This window comes from Manis javanica, chromosome 6 (assembly GCF_040802235.1).
Source record: "Manis javanica isolate MJ-LG chromosome 6, MJ_LKY, whole genome shotgun sequence".
Lineage (NCBI taxonomy): Eukaryota > Metazoa > Chordata > Mammalia > Pholidota > Manidae > Manis > Manis javanica.
This window is the reverse complement of record NC_133161.1, coordinates 40,432,713-40,446,043: the sequence shown is the minus strand read 5'-3', so window position 1 is coordinate 40,446,043 and position 13,331 is coordinate 40,432,713. Positions and strand designations below refer to the sequence as shown.

At 33.7% G+C, this 13,331-nt stretch overlaps 1 protein-coding gene across 4 annotated transcripts in view; it reads left to right on the top strand.

The window, feature by feature from the left end:
• The window catches only part of ANLN (anillin, actin binding protein), a 125,403-nt gene that overhangs the window by 107,897 nt on the left and 4,175 nt on the right, over positions 1-13,331 (top strand). For 2 of the 4 annotated variants that reach the window (XM_073238600.1, XM_036990529.2), the window contains exons 17-23: positions 12-68; positions 684-722; positions 996-1,017; positions 1,979-2,091; positions 3,072-3,125; positions 6,338-6,424; positions 10,922-11,029. In XM_073238600.1, coding sequence (XP_073094701.1) covers positions 12-68; positions 684-722; positions 996-1,017; positions 1,979-2,091; positions 3,072-3,125; positions 6,338-6,424; positions 10,922-11,029 — 480 coding nt within the window. The remainder of the gene's footprint in view (positions 1-11; positions 69-683; positions 723-995; positions 1,018-1,978; positions 2,092-3,071; positions 3,126-6,337; positions 6,425-10,921; positions 11,030-13,331) is intronic. The other 2 variants (XM_036990528.2, XM_017661439.3) reach the window with 1 other exon arrangement.

Sequence of the window (13,331 nt, the reverse complement as noted above, 5' to 3'; positions counted from 1 at the left end):
GTTTTATGTAGGTACAAAAGAAAGATCTTTCAGGCCCTGATAAAAAGAAAAAGGCATACAAGTCCAAGGTGAGAATGAACGAAACCTAGTAAAAATACTATAATCAGAAACAGTAGATATCATGTCAGTTTTAATTTATGAAAAATATTTAATGATTATGAACTTTTTGGGTCATTTTTATTAGTAGATTTCTATTTAACAGGTATGAATACTGAAAGTAGACTTACAGTGAGTGATCATGATCTGAAGTATAAGAACCAGATACATTCAAGCTAGATAATTCTGTTTACTCTACATTTACCTGACAACTAACCTTTATAACCTCTGTAAATTTTTTTCAAGCCCTTCCTGTGCGCACTTGCCTGACTGGGTCCTCTAAACCAGTACTTAAGAATGATGTGGTCCCTTGGCAGGCAGAGGGAATAGAGAACATCCAGCTTGGTTTCCAAACTTCCCAGTCTTTTGCACTTCTGTGCTTTTTTTCTAAGTCATCATTCTAAATAATTTTATTTTAGCTCTAAGAAAAAAAAGAATGACAGTATGGGGAAGGCCTTAATAGAGGACTCAAGTATAATGTATTCACATTTAGGAATTATTTACTATGTGGGAGTATATCAGGGTTGGTTAGTTTTAAGCTCTGAATCATAATGTTTAGTAGATAGCACACTTTTCTTTACTTCTAGGCTATTACTCCAAAGCGACTTCTCACATCTATAACCACAGTAAGTAGACTTTTTAAAAAACAATCTCCTTGAGAAATCTTCATCTTACACATGATTGTAAATTAGTCAACCATTTCTAAACTCTTAGTATTGTAGAAATCTTTAAAATACACTAATGAGGGGGTAATCTCTGACAGTTGTGTAGGAAAATTATAATGTTTTCTGAAATATAGTCTTTGCAATGTTAAAGAGTTTTGTATTTAATATTTAAATCTTGTTTTAAATAAAGGAAATAACTTCTATTTCTTCTTTACACCTTTTTTTTTTTTTAAGAAAAGCAACCTTCATTCTTCAGGTGAGTGGATCTTGAACTATTTGAAACACTAGAATAAGGGAAAGAACAAAACAATTGCACCCATACTTGTGTGTGTGTCTATGTGTGTGTATATATAAAATATATAAAATATATGCCATTTTGATTTATGATTGTTTGCTTTAGTCTCCTTTGAATAATATTTTCTATATGGTTTTTAGTAACATGTAAGATTACTGACCAGAATAGTATGCTATCTGGTTGCACCTTTGTCAGACACCACCACAGGCCATCAGTCTTCCCATTATTCAGGTGCTAGCAGTCAGGACACATGTGATACACAGTCACTTGACAGCTGCAGCAGGTAGCCTTCCTCTTCACTCCACCCTTCTTGTGGTATAGATTTGTCTTGTGCTCTCCACACTGTGGGATTTACTTTTTTACCTTGACTGATCATGACTGGCATTGTATCAGGAAAGCATCTTTCTAGTTGACTGAGAACTGGGTCCCAGTAAGCCAGGAAAGGATTCCCTAGAATGGCTTTAGGCCTAAATTTTCCAAAGGGAATTAGGATGCAGTTGGTTTCACTCACTTCTTTGGGCTTTGGGCTTTTCTTCTTGGCACAAAAGTTACTGAGAACTGCAGAAATAGTCTCTACTGCTAATTATGTCATATTAGACTATAGCAATGGAGTCTTTACATGTATCTTATAGAAAAATTGCTTTTCTATGTACACATTTTTAGGTTCTGTGTCTTTAAAAACACATCTGTCCAAAACATTAAGGAATACTTATACTACCTCACTTAAGTGTAAAATACCTAGCAGTTTTCTTTCATTGGTGAGTAAGTTGATGTTTTATTCCATACTATATAGTTAGAGGTAGAGGAAAGTGAAGTAGTTTTCTCTGTGACAATTAAAATTCATTTTGTTAGGGTGAAGTGAAGAATTGTTATTTATACTTAGAAAACTCACTCTGAACTACACTTCGTTTCCTTTTTACAGTTATGGCCAGTCCAGGCGGTTTAAATGCTGTGCGTACCAGCAACTTTGCCCTTGTTGGATCTTACCTGCTGTCATTATCTTCAGTAGGAAATACTAAATTTGCTCTGGACAAGGTAATCCAAATTTATTTATTTATTTAATTTTAGAAAATTAGGTCAGTGGAATGCCCAGTATTTTCAAGTATGTGAAATCTTTGGCTGGAAATGTATGTTCTTAGAATTGTACAATCTAACCAGGCATGGGTGTACCTACAGGTTATATTTTTTCATTTTGGAAGTATTTCTCCCTTGTCTCTTTATAGTTAAATCTTCAAAGAAGTGTATGTTGACTTATTCTAAATGTCACTTCTGGCTAAAGAAGTATTACTTCTTGCATGTAGATGTTAAGCTTATAGTTTTAAATGTACTGACTTGCCCATTTAAACTGATATTTTGAAATGAGTAATATTTTATAGATTAGTTTTGACAAGATGGGAAAAGATAGGTTAATTTCATAGAAAAGTACTCATGAATCTAAGGGATTTCCTCCCCATGCTTTCCTCCCCAAATTAAAAACTTCAAAATTCAGATCTGCATTATAGCACTATTGCTTACTTCTTCACCATAATGTGATGTAACCTTTAATAGTTAACATTTTAAAGACTGTGAACTAGTGGCAAACCTTAGTCCTAGTTGACTCCTGCTGCATAAGGACAAAGGTACTTTTAAATATTATAAGAGATTTCTTTAGTCAGAATACAGAGATGAAGAGGTAGAAAAATTAGAAGGTCTGGTTTCTAGTATTTGCCCTGCCTGCTGGTAATTTACTTTTCTAGCATTGAGCAAAGTCACTTCATTTCTCTGGAACCTGTTTTCCCAGTAATGATTATTATGTTAGATTAAGGCAATCTAACTTTAGAATTCTATGAAATTTTCTTGTAGTTGATAGACAAAGAGACTGCATTTCAAATTTTGATTACTGTTATGCATTAATGTATTTTAACATTTCAACTTAAATAAATTTATATAACTTTTTATTTAGTAATTCAGCTAGTGTAACAGATTGAGTGATCTTGGGTCTTTTTTCTTTTTGTCTTTTATTTTGTTTGTTTTAGATAAATTATGATGTAAAAGAGCGAGAGCTACTGGGCTATATGTTCCAGGACAAGGTTGCCATATTTTCTTTGCTTGAAACTAATAAGTTTAAAAATTAATCCTTAATTTTTAGCCCATTGGTATTTGTTTCACTAACCATTCTCATATCTTCTTGGTTATTTTGAATAATTAAGGACTTATATACATTTTTTTCTCTTTAGACTCTCTTATAGATGGGCATCTTTTTCTTTACTTTTATAATGCTTTAAAGCTCTTTGACAGCTCTGTATTTGTTTTCATGCATGTTTGGTATTTGGGCTTTCCTCCTATATTCTTTTTTTCATGTAATAATTCTTTAATATTCTCTAGATTCTTCAACATTGATTTTCTGGGTATTAAAATACCAAATTAATAAATATGTCTACAACTAAAATTTATTTAGTATTGTTTACCTCTTATAATACTGAAAGAGACCTCCTATATACTGAAAGAGTTATTGGTAATGCTTTAAATAAAAGTAGAAAACATTTATGGTCTCAATTGGCTAGCAGGCATATTGCTATGTGATTTGATTAGTAATTTTGAAATTAAAATGCATTTAACACCAAAGTTATACCAAGTATAGTCATGTATTTCAGAAAAATTTTTGAAAGAATTTTTACCATCCTTGTGAAGATCAATTGTAAACATTCTGTGGGTGAAAGGAAATGCTAATTTACAAAATGCTGGATAGTATTTTATAATTTTATTTTAAATTCTTGAAACAAGATTTGCAAATAAGAAAAACATAAGAACTGGGGTTCTGGGAACTATTTTCCTTACTCTGTGTTGTAACATGGCCAATTTCTACATATGTAAGAGATTTTGTTAACCTCCAAAATAGAAGATATTTCAATTATATATGTTAAATATAGACTGTTAGCTCTTTTGAACATTGTTTTGGCTGCCTTTTTAATTAAAAATATTAAAAATATCGCACACCAAAAATAAATTCTGATATTTCCATTCTTAATAATTCTCTTGAAATTACAACTTAAGTAACCAACCACGTGATTGAGTGCAAAATCAAATCTCTCAATTTAATTGGTTGTGTTTAATACTCTAAAGTCTTTTTCTAAGTCAAATACAGTAAAATTTAGATGTAAAATTTGTCCCAAATGAACTTTTGTGAGTGGTGGGGAAAGAAAGTAGTTGTTCAAATAGCTTGTGGTTGATATTGGAGAATATTTAAAATAGTTTAACATTCTTTAAATTGGTGGGGAAAATGAAAGACACTCTATGCTCAAATAACAATCCTATTTAAATTGACTTTGGGAGAGTAGACAAGTCTCTCATATACCAGATACCATTGTTACAAGGGAGTGTTTGCTTATTTTACTGGTGCCTTAACCAAAGTACAACAGTCATAGGGGTTTTCTCTAAGATCCCATTTAGACTGGAATTTTTATTGGGGTCAGCCCAGGCTATTTGCTCTACAAATTTAGGATATCACTAACAGCAGATTGCCTTATTTGAGATTATAGATGTAAAATCTGACATCCAGGAATTTAAATTTTGAAGCTCTGTGAGTCTCTTTTAACCTTAAAGTCTGTTTTGTCTGATAATAATAGTGTCAAAACAGCTTTCTTAAGATTAATGTTTTATATGATTTTTCCATCCTTATTTTCAGCCTATGTTCACATATGTCAAATTTGTATCTCATAAACATATTTTATGGTCATATTTTGTTATCCAGTCTGGCAATCTTTTGTCTTTTCATTGGGGTGTTTAGTTCACTTACCGTTAATACAATATTAATGTGATTGGGTTTAGTCTACCACAAGAGTAGGCTGACTTATAGTGTATAGGCTAAATATGGCTTGTGGCCTGTTTTGTTTGTTTCATTTTTATTAACATCTTACTATGGTACATTTGTCACAATTAATGAACCAATATTGATATATTATTTTTAACCAAAGTCTATTTTTGTGACTAAAGTATTTGAAACACAGCTATGCCCTTTTTTTCTTTATTGTTTATGGCTGTTTTCTTGCTACAATGGCAGAATTGAATAACTGACAGAGATTATATGGTCTGTAAAGTCTAAAATATTAGCTGTCTGAGTCACACTTTGAGAAAAACATTATTTGGGTGGCCTAGAGTAGTTTTCATATTCCTTAGTGTGGAGAAAGGAGACTACTATATTTTTGTATCCATTCATCTGTTGTTGGACATTTAGGTTGTTTCCACCTCTTGGCTGTTGTGAAGAATGCTTCAGTGAACATGGGTGTGCAAATATTCCTTTGAGAACCTTGTTTCAGTTCTTTTGGATAAATGCCCAGAAGTGAGATCATTTGATTATATGATAGCTCTTGTTTTAATTTTTGAGAAACCTCCATACTAAAAAGTTTTTAATTTTGATGAAGTTTAATTTATCTAATTTTTCTTTTGTTCTCATGCTTTTGGTATCATATCTATTGCCAAATCAATGATCATGAAGATTTACCACTCTCTTTACTTTTAAGAGATTTATAGTTTTAGCTCTGATATTTAGGTCACTGATCCACTTTAAGTTAATTTTTGTATCTGATGTGAGGGAGGGATCCAACTTTACTCTTTTGCATGTGGATACCAAGTTTCTTCAGAACCATTTGTTGAAAAGACTGCTCTTTCCTCAATGAATGATCTTAGTACCCTTGTTAAAAATCAATTGGCCATAGATGTGTGACTTTATTTCTGAACTTTCAATTCTATTCCTTTGGTCTATATATCTTATGCTGGTACCACATTGTTTTGATTACTGTATCTTTGATTTAAGTTGTGAAATTTGGAGGTACGATTTCTCTGACTTTGTTCTTCTTTTTCAAGATTGTGTTGGTTATTTGGGGCCTCTTATAATTCCATATAAATTTAAGGATCCAGTTTTCCATTTCTATAATTCATTATTTGTTTTTGCTGAGTAAGATTATATTAATTTACCAGTTGATTTATCCAATTTCCTATTGAGTGTATTCTGTTGATGTAGAATAAATAAGCACATGTATTCTCTTCTTAAATCTGTTTTCCTTGTCACATTAACTTGGGATTAGGTTTCTGTTTTTATCAAGCTTTTCCTTGAATGAATTTATTCTTCAAAAGCATTTGTTGCTAAGGAACCAGTGACTTTTTGGCCACCTATTTTACATTCCAGCTTTAGAAAATACTGTGTTTTCATGGCATAGTATTCTTTATTCATGATTTATACATGTTCTATCAAGAGAAATCACACTTTGAAAGTACTTTGCAAATAATTTACCTTTCTTCACAGGTGCCCTTTTTATCTCCTTTGGAAGGTCATATTTATTTAAAAATAAAGTGTCAAGTGAATTCAAGTGTTGAAGAAAGAGGTTTTCTAGTAAGTAACATCACTTAATCTATATTTTCTTTTTCCTATTTCATGAAGTATAGACTTGGTTTACCATAGAAACAAACACCTATATGATTAACTGATAAATAGGTTCAATACAGATTTGTTGGATGACCGCTCTACACCAGTCACCTGGCTGATGTTAGTATATAATAGGCCACAAAAATTTACCCCCTCTTTCAAGAACTTTTAGTTTATAGTAAGGAGAAATATAAGCAAATAGGCAAGGATGATGAAATATTGTAATAGGAGGAAGCTTAGGATGCATGGGTTTAAATTGGTGGGACATCAGGTCTTAAGTATGGGTAAAAAGGCTTAAAGAAAGCTACTAGAAGAAGTAAGTTTAAACTATTAACCGAATAAATTATCCAGGGAGAAAGAGGAGGGAGAAGTGCTCCCTATAAAGGGAGTAGCATGTACAATGGCCTGGAGGGCCTTTCCCTCTCATCACCCACCAAAGGAAAAGATGGCATATTTAGAGTAGCAGGTAATTCAGGGTAGCTAGAGCTTAGAGTTTGACTGTGTGGAGGAGGGACAGTGAGGAGAGTGGCTGGGGAGGAAAGTATGGTTAGCGGAAATGAGGTCAAGTTAAAGGGCCTTTTAAAGAATTAGAACTTTATCTTAAAGTAAAGTAGGATACTTTTGTAGGATTTTAAGCAGTGGAATAATATCAAATTTGTTATTTAGAAAAGTCATTCTGACTTACATGTGAAAGTGGATTGGAGAGTGGCCACCCTGAAGAAAACTAGTGGGGAGACTGAGTTACTCCATGAGAGAGGTGATGGGGCTGGCAGCTGAACTGGAGAGAGAAAGAAGGCAGATGGGCAGGCTTTAGTGATTTGGCTACAGGGCATGGAAAAGCAGAAGTAAGGATATTACCCAGATCCCTGCCTTGTGCAACTGTTGGGTGGTAGTGATGCTACTGAGTTAAGGAACTTTGAAGGAGGAGCAAGTGTGCATATTTGGGGTGGGAAGTGATTTTCCTCCCCCAAATTTTATTTTGGAAAATTGCAAACATAGAGCAATGTTGATAGAATTTTACAATGAACGGGTACCCATATGCCCACCGTCTAAATTTTGCCTTTAACATTTTTTACTATCCTTGATTTATCATATGTCTACTACCTAGCCATCCTCTAGCTATCCTCTAGCTATCCCTCTAGACATTGCTGAAAAGATTATATTTGGGGGGAAGAATTTCAAAGTATGTTGCAGATGTTAGCATATTCCCCTAAATCCTAAGTATATATCCCAGAGTTTAGACACATGCATACATCTGTGTAATCCAAAGTTCTATTAAGATGCAGAACATTATTCCAGAAATTTCACTCATGCCCTTTGCCAGTCAGTCCCCACCCAAGGTGGGACATTTTAATGGGTTAAGTTTTAAATTAGAATTTTAGATGCCTAGAGACATATTTCAAAGATCTGAGTTTGTAATTCAGAATAGACTATTTTAGTTGGTATGAAGATTTGGAATTCTGTAGCATGTAGGCAGTGAATGAAGTACAGGAGAAGTCGAGTAAGCAGAAACAGGAAGAACACTAACATTTAAACCCAGAGACCTAGGGAGAGAAGCTCTCAAAGGAGACCACAGGGAGGGCAATGGAAAATTTAATGTGGTCCTTGCCAGTGGAGAGACTGAAAGAGGGAGTGGTCAAGTTAAATAAGGATCTGTTAGAAACTTGAGGCTCCTTTATAAGGTAGTTGTTCTAGTAGTCTTGGTGAGAGCAGAAGATAGACTGCAAATGGTTGTAGAGGGCATGGGAGGTGAAGAATGAGAGTGTGAGCAACTCTTTGAAATGAAGTTTGGCTACAAAGGGGTAAAGAGAGTGTGGTACTTGCAGAGCTATGTAAGATAAAAGAAGGATTTTATTGACATTTTGTTAACATCAGTGAGATATGTCTTTAAATTCATAAGTAGCTTTTAATGGGGCCAAAGAGATTGAAAATAAAAGCAAGGGGGAACCTGTACTAGGGTTAAACAGTAATACATGGAACAAGGTCATAAGAGTGAGAAGAAATGAGACCCAAGCCACAGTTCACGGGATTGATCTAACCCAGAATTATACCTTTTCCATCATCAAAGAGAAGTATGTGTGTGGAATCTATAGAAGATTGTGGGTGTGGTACAAGAAGTCAAAAAAATCCAATAGCTTTGGTTTTCTTTGTGAAGCAAGATTTTGAATGTTACAAAGGATATCAAAAATCAATTTGCAGTTGCTGTCAAAGGGTACAGAAAGAAGAGCTAGATTGTACAGAAAGCCCTCATGGCCAAGATGACTGTCAGATTGCTTTAGTTTTTTCACATGTAGGTCCAGCAGGTGGCACTAGATATTCTTGGAAAAGCATTTTTATAAATTTCTGACTTCTGAAGGCAGTGTTTACCTGCTGACCTTTTCTTTTAATGTAGTTGCTTTCATATTTTATTGTAAATACTTTTAGCTCCTGATAGACTCTGTTATGGATGCTAGTTCATTTGCATATAATGTCTGACTTAATTTTTGAGCTAGGCTCTTAACTAGTTTAGAGTTAGGTCTCTTCAGATTTACTGTCTTGGATCCTATAGCCCATTCCTGTCACTTCGATACACAACTGTGGTAAAATTGCTCAGGACTCCCCAAATAACTCTGTCCCCTGCCCAAACAATGCCTTTTAATTATAAAACATAGAGGGAGGGAGTGGAATTCAAGATGCTTGGTTCAGTTTCCTTCCTGGTGGGCCAGGGCAGCTGGAAGGAAGGAGACTACCAAGCAGAGAAATCTGCTGTGAGTCTGACGTGATGCTGGTCTGATGACAGTGCTCTGCCTAGACTGATGAGCAGCAAGAGAAGGGTGTTCTGGAATAACTAGCAAGCCAGTTCCAGTTCTGCTTTGTGTTGTCATTTAATTCTCTTGGCCCTCAGTTTCCTGTTATAAAAATGAAAATGCTGTCCTCTTGCTATTCCTCCCTGATAATATAGTAAAGTGTAATAATAACTTGTGTTAGTCTTACCCATGAAATTTTTCCTTGTCTATTACCTTTATGATGTAAAAGGTAACAATTCCTATCTTTTTTCCTGGGGTGGCTGTGAGGCAGTATAGTAGAGAAAAACATGCCTTGGGGAAGAAAGAAGATAAACTGGGGAGGAGAAAAAAAGGGGAGGTAAGAGGATATGTGGTTGGAGTAAGCCAATTAATTTGAGCTAATTAATTAAGCTGATAAATTTGAGGTTTCATTCTATTATAGAAACATTTTTTCATAAAAGTAACTGCCCAGAGATTGCACTCCTAACAAGCCACCTTTTGGTAAATTTGCACAAGTTAGTGAATCAAGATGAGTGTATATCCTGCTACAAATAAGTTTGGTGTAAGGTATAGTTGAACCATTTGAAGGTAGAAATGCCTTCCTGCATTTGGAAATCAAACACAAAAATGCCTTTGGATTATCTATATTAAGGCCAACCAAGTATGGGCTACTGCTTGTTTTTATAAAGTTTCACTGGAACATGGGGTCATTTGTTTATATAATAATGTTTGTGGCTGCTTTTGCACCATGATAGCGGAACTGAATTGTCGTGACAAGGCCCCACAAAGTCTAAAATCTTTACTCTGTGGCCCTTTACAGAGAAACTTTGTCAACCTGTGTGATCTATATAGCATTGTTACATTTTTACCTTGCTTTGTTCTTTAACAGTTTCTAAATGAATTCTTTTTTTAATTAAAAGTAGGGACTTTTATATAAGTTAGGTGTCCTTTATGACTACAGCTGAAAAATGGGAGAAAAAGCTGCTTCTACTTAAGACTGAGTAGAAGAACTTCCATGGTAAAAAGCCAAATTACCTATGCCAGAGTCCAGTCCTTAACCATCACAACTGCTTCACCTCCCTTTAGAATGTAAATTGCACCCTAAGGCATGAGGGGGCTACTGCCTGATCTGGGGGAGATGCTGCTTCCAAATGTGCTTAATGGCCAGCAGGAGACCCCACATCCTGATGTTTATCTCAGTAACTCTTCAAGGCATTTAATCTTGAGTTTATTCTCTTCTAATTTTGTTTGTTCTCTTGGATAAAAATTAAATACCAGTTTTCTGTATTATGATAAGTCTAACTTAATAAGCTATCATTAGTTTTTTCAATATATAATGTATATAGATACCTGATACCATTCTGCTCTTCAAAACTTGAAGCACTTTTCTCTTATTTAAGGAGCATTTGATGAGGGACACCAGCCTTTAAAAAAGTCTAAAATTAGATAGTGGTGTTTGTTTGGGTTTAATATTTAGAAGTTCCTAAATGTCATTTGCTTATAGATGATGTTTAAAACCTGGGTAAATTTCTGGATGTGAGTGATCATTGATTTTTATTCCTAAGGTAAAAGACATGATGGAAATCATGCAAGTAGGTTTTGAAATATGAAGTATATCAACTTATTGTAGTTTAACATATAGAATTAACATTTAATTGATCCTCAAGTTTTAAAGTCAGTATTTCATTGAATTTTCCAGACCATATTTGAAGATGTTAGTGGTTTTGGTGCTTGGCATCGGAGATGGTGTGTTCTTTCTGGAAACTGTATCTCTTACTGGACTTATCCTGATGATGAGAAACGAAAGGTAATATATTAATAGTACTGGTCAGTGGTGAAGGCCCTGACTTTCCTGTAATGTTTCATTCAAGTGTTCCCTCCGGGCATCCCCCAATCCACTATTTTCCACAAAAACTGGAAAATAGAACTAAGCAGAATTACAAGGCAAAATCATCCATAGTAGAGACAACTACTGTCCATATTTTGATTGTATATCCTTCTAAACTTTTTAAATGTATAATATATAATGATTATGTATCCATTTATGAATCTTTTTAAAACAGAAAGTATCATGCTTTTTATAACCTGATTTTTATTTCATCATTTATCATGACACCTTTCCACATCAATAAAGATATATTTATAATGTTACCTTTAATGGCTATACATATTACATTGTAGCCATGTAAAATTTTATTTAAAAATTTATTGTGAAATATTTAGGGCATTCAAAAAGACATAAAAACAAGTAATTTCCATCAACTTCTGTTATTAGACCAGTTGAAGCTCCACATGTAATTTTCTCTCCCCTGTTGAGAGAACCCCATCCTGAAATTGTTTTGTTCCTATGTATTTCTTTAAATTTTTTATTATATGTGTATATATTCCAAAGCAATATGTTATTACAACTGCATATTTTAAACATTATGCAAATAATACCATACTGTATATGTTATTCTGCAACTTGCATTTTTTCAGTCAACATGGTGTGTGAAATTAATCTAGGTTGATATGTATAGCTCTAGCTTATAGAACTCTAACCCTTTCTCTGTACAAAAGTGTTACATTGTAAGAACATGTTACAATCAATTTATCCATTCTCCTATTGATGGTCACTTAGATAATTTCCAAATTGTTGCTATTACAAATAGCGCTGCAACAATTTAGCTTCTTATATTCACTGATAAGAGCCCTTTCCTGAGTTTGCACCTAGTAGCAGAGTTACTAGATTATAGGGCTTAAACACATCTTCCACTTGTATCAACTAGATTTGTCAAGCTGTTCAATGTTCCATTTTGACCAGAATATATTAGAGTTGTTAATGTTCCACATCCTCACAAATACTTGATATGTCAGCCTTTTAAACTTTTGTCAGCATGATAGGTATGAAATGTTATCCCACTGCTCTTATTTTGTATTTCCTTGATTAAGCTATAAGAGTAAGCATCTTTTCTTGTGTGTTTGGCCATTTATTTTTTGTCCCCTAGTAACTGCTTGTCTGAATATTTTACCCATTTCCTATCTTTTTTGGTACATTGCAATTATATTTCCTTAGTCCTTTGCTTGGCATGTATTTTAATTTATCTTTATAGTATCTTTTCATAAAGAGAAACTTTTAATGCTAAGATAATCAAATCTGTCAATTCATTGCTTTATTGTTTGCTTTTTTGAGTAATTAAGAATACCATCCTTACTCCATAGTCATAAAGATATTCTCCTATAGCTCCTTATAAAAGTTTTGTATTTTACATTTAATTTATCTGGAATTGATTTCCCCCCCCCATCTGGAAACCCAGTTGTACAGGATTATTGAACAGATCATCATCTTTTCCCCAATGATCAACATGCCAGAAATGGCATGTTGCAAGATACCACTATATATGTAAGTCTATAGTTAAGGCTTTCTATTGCATTTCCTGTGGTCTGTATTTCTCAGGCTCAGTTACCATAGTTTAAAAATAAATCTTCATGTCTGATAAGGTAAGTCTTGAACTTGATTTTACTAACAATGTATTACTTATTCTGGGCCCTTGCTTTTTATACACCCAGACTCACAGATGAACATATGTGCCCATATATTTAACTTTTTAAAATTGAAAATGTTCAAACATACACGAAACAGAAATAATATAATGAACTCTTAAGTTCAATGATTATCCATTTTCATGTTTCACTTATCTCCACGCACACATACTTTTTTGTTCTGATTGTTTTGCTGGGGTATTTTTAAGCAAATACCTGATCTCATATTATATGACTTCACCTGTGCGAGCCAAGGCTTATGGTTCTTAGTGTTGCCTCTTTCTCCTTGATTTTGGCCTTTTAAGATTTCTTTCACTTCCTTGTGAGTTCAGTTATCTAGCCTCTGGAGAGTTATGTAATGAAAGGATTTCTCAGTTTGCCAAACCTGCTGGAGACATACTATTTCTTTAATAATAAATATTATTATTAATAAATATTAAATAAATAATGTTACTTGTTTTTTTGTTTCACTTGTTTCAATTTCAAGCTTTAACATTTTTTCAAATTTTTCACTATTATGCAAAAACAGTGACTACATCTATATAAGCATCTTTGTGCACTTATTGTTTGCCTAGGATAAATTTCTT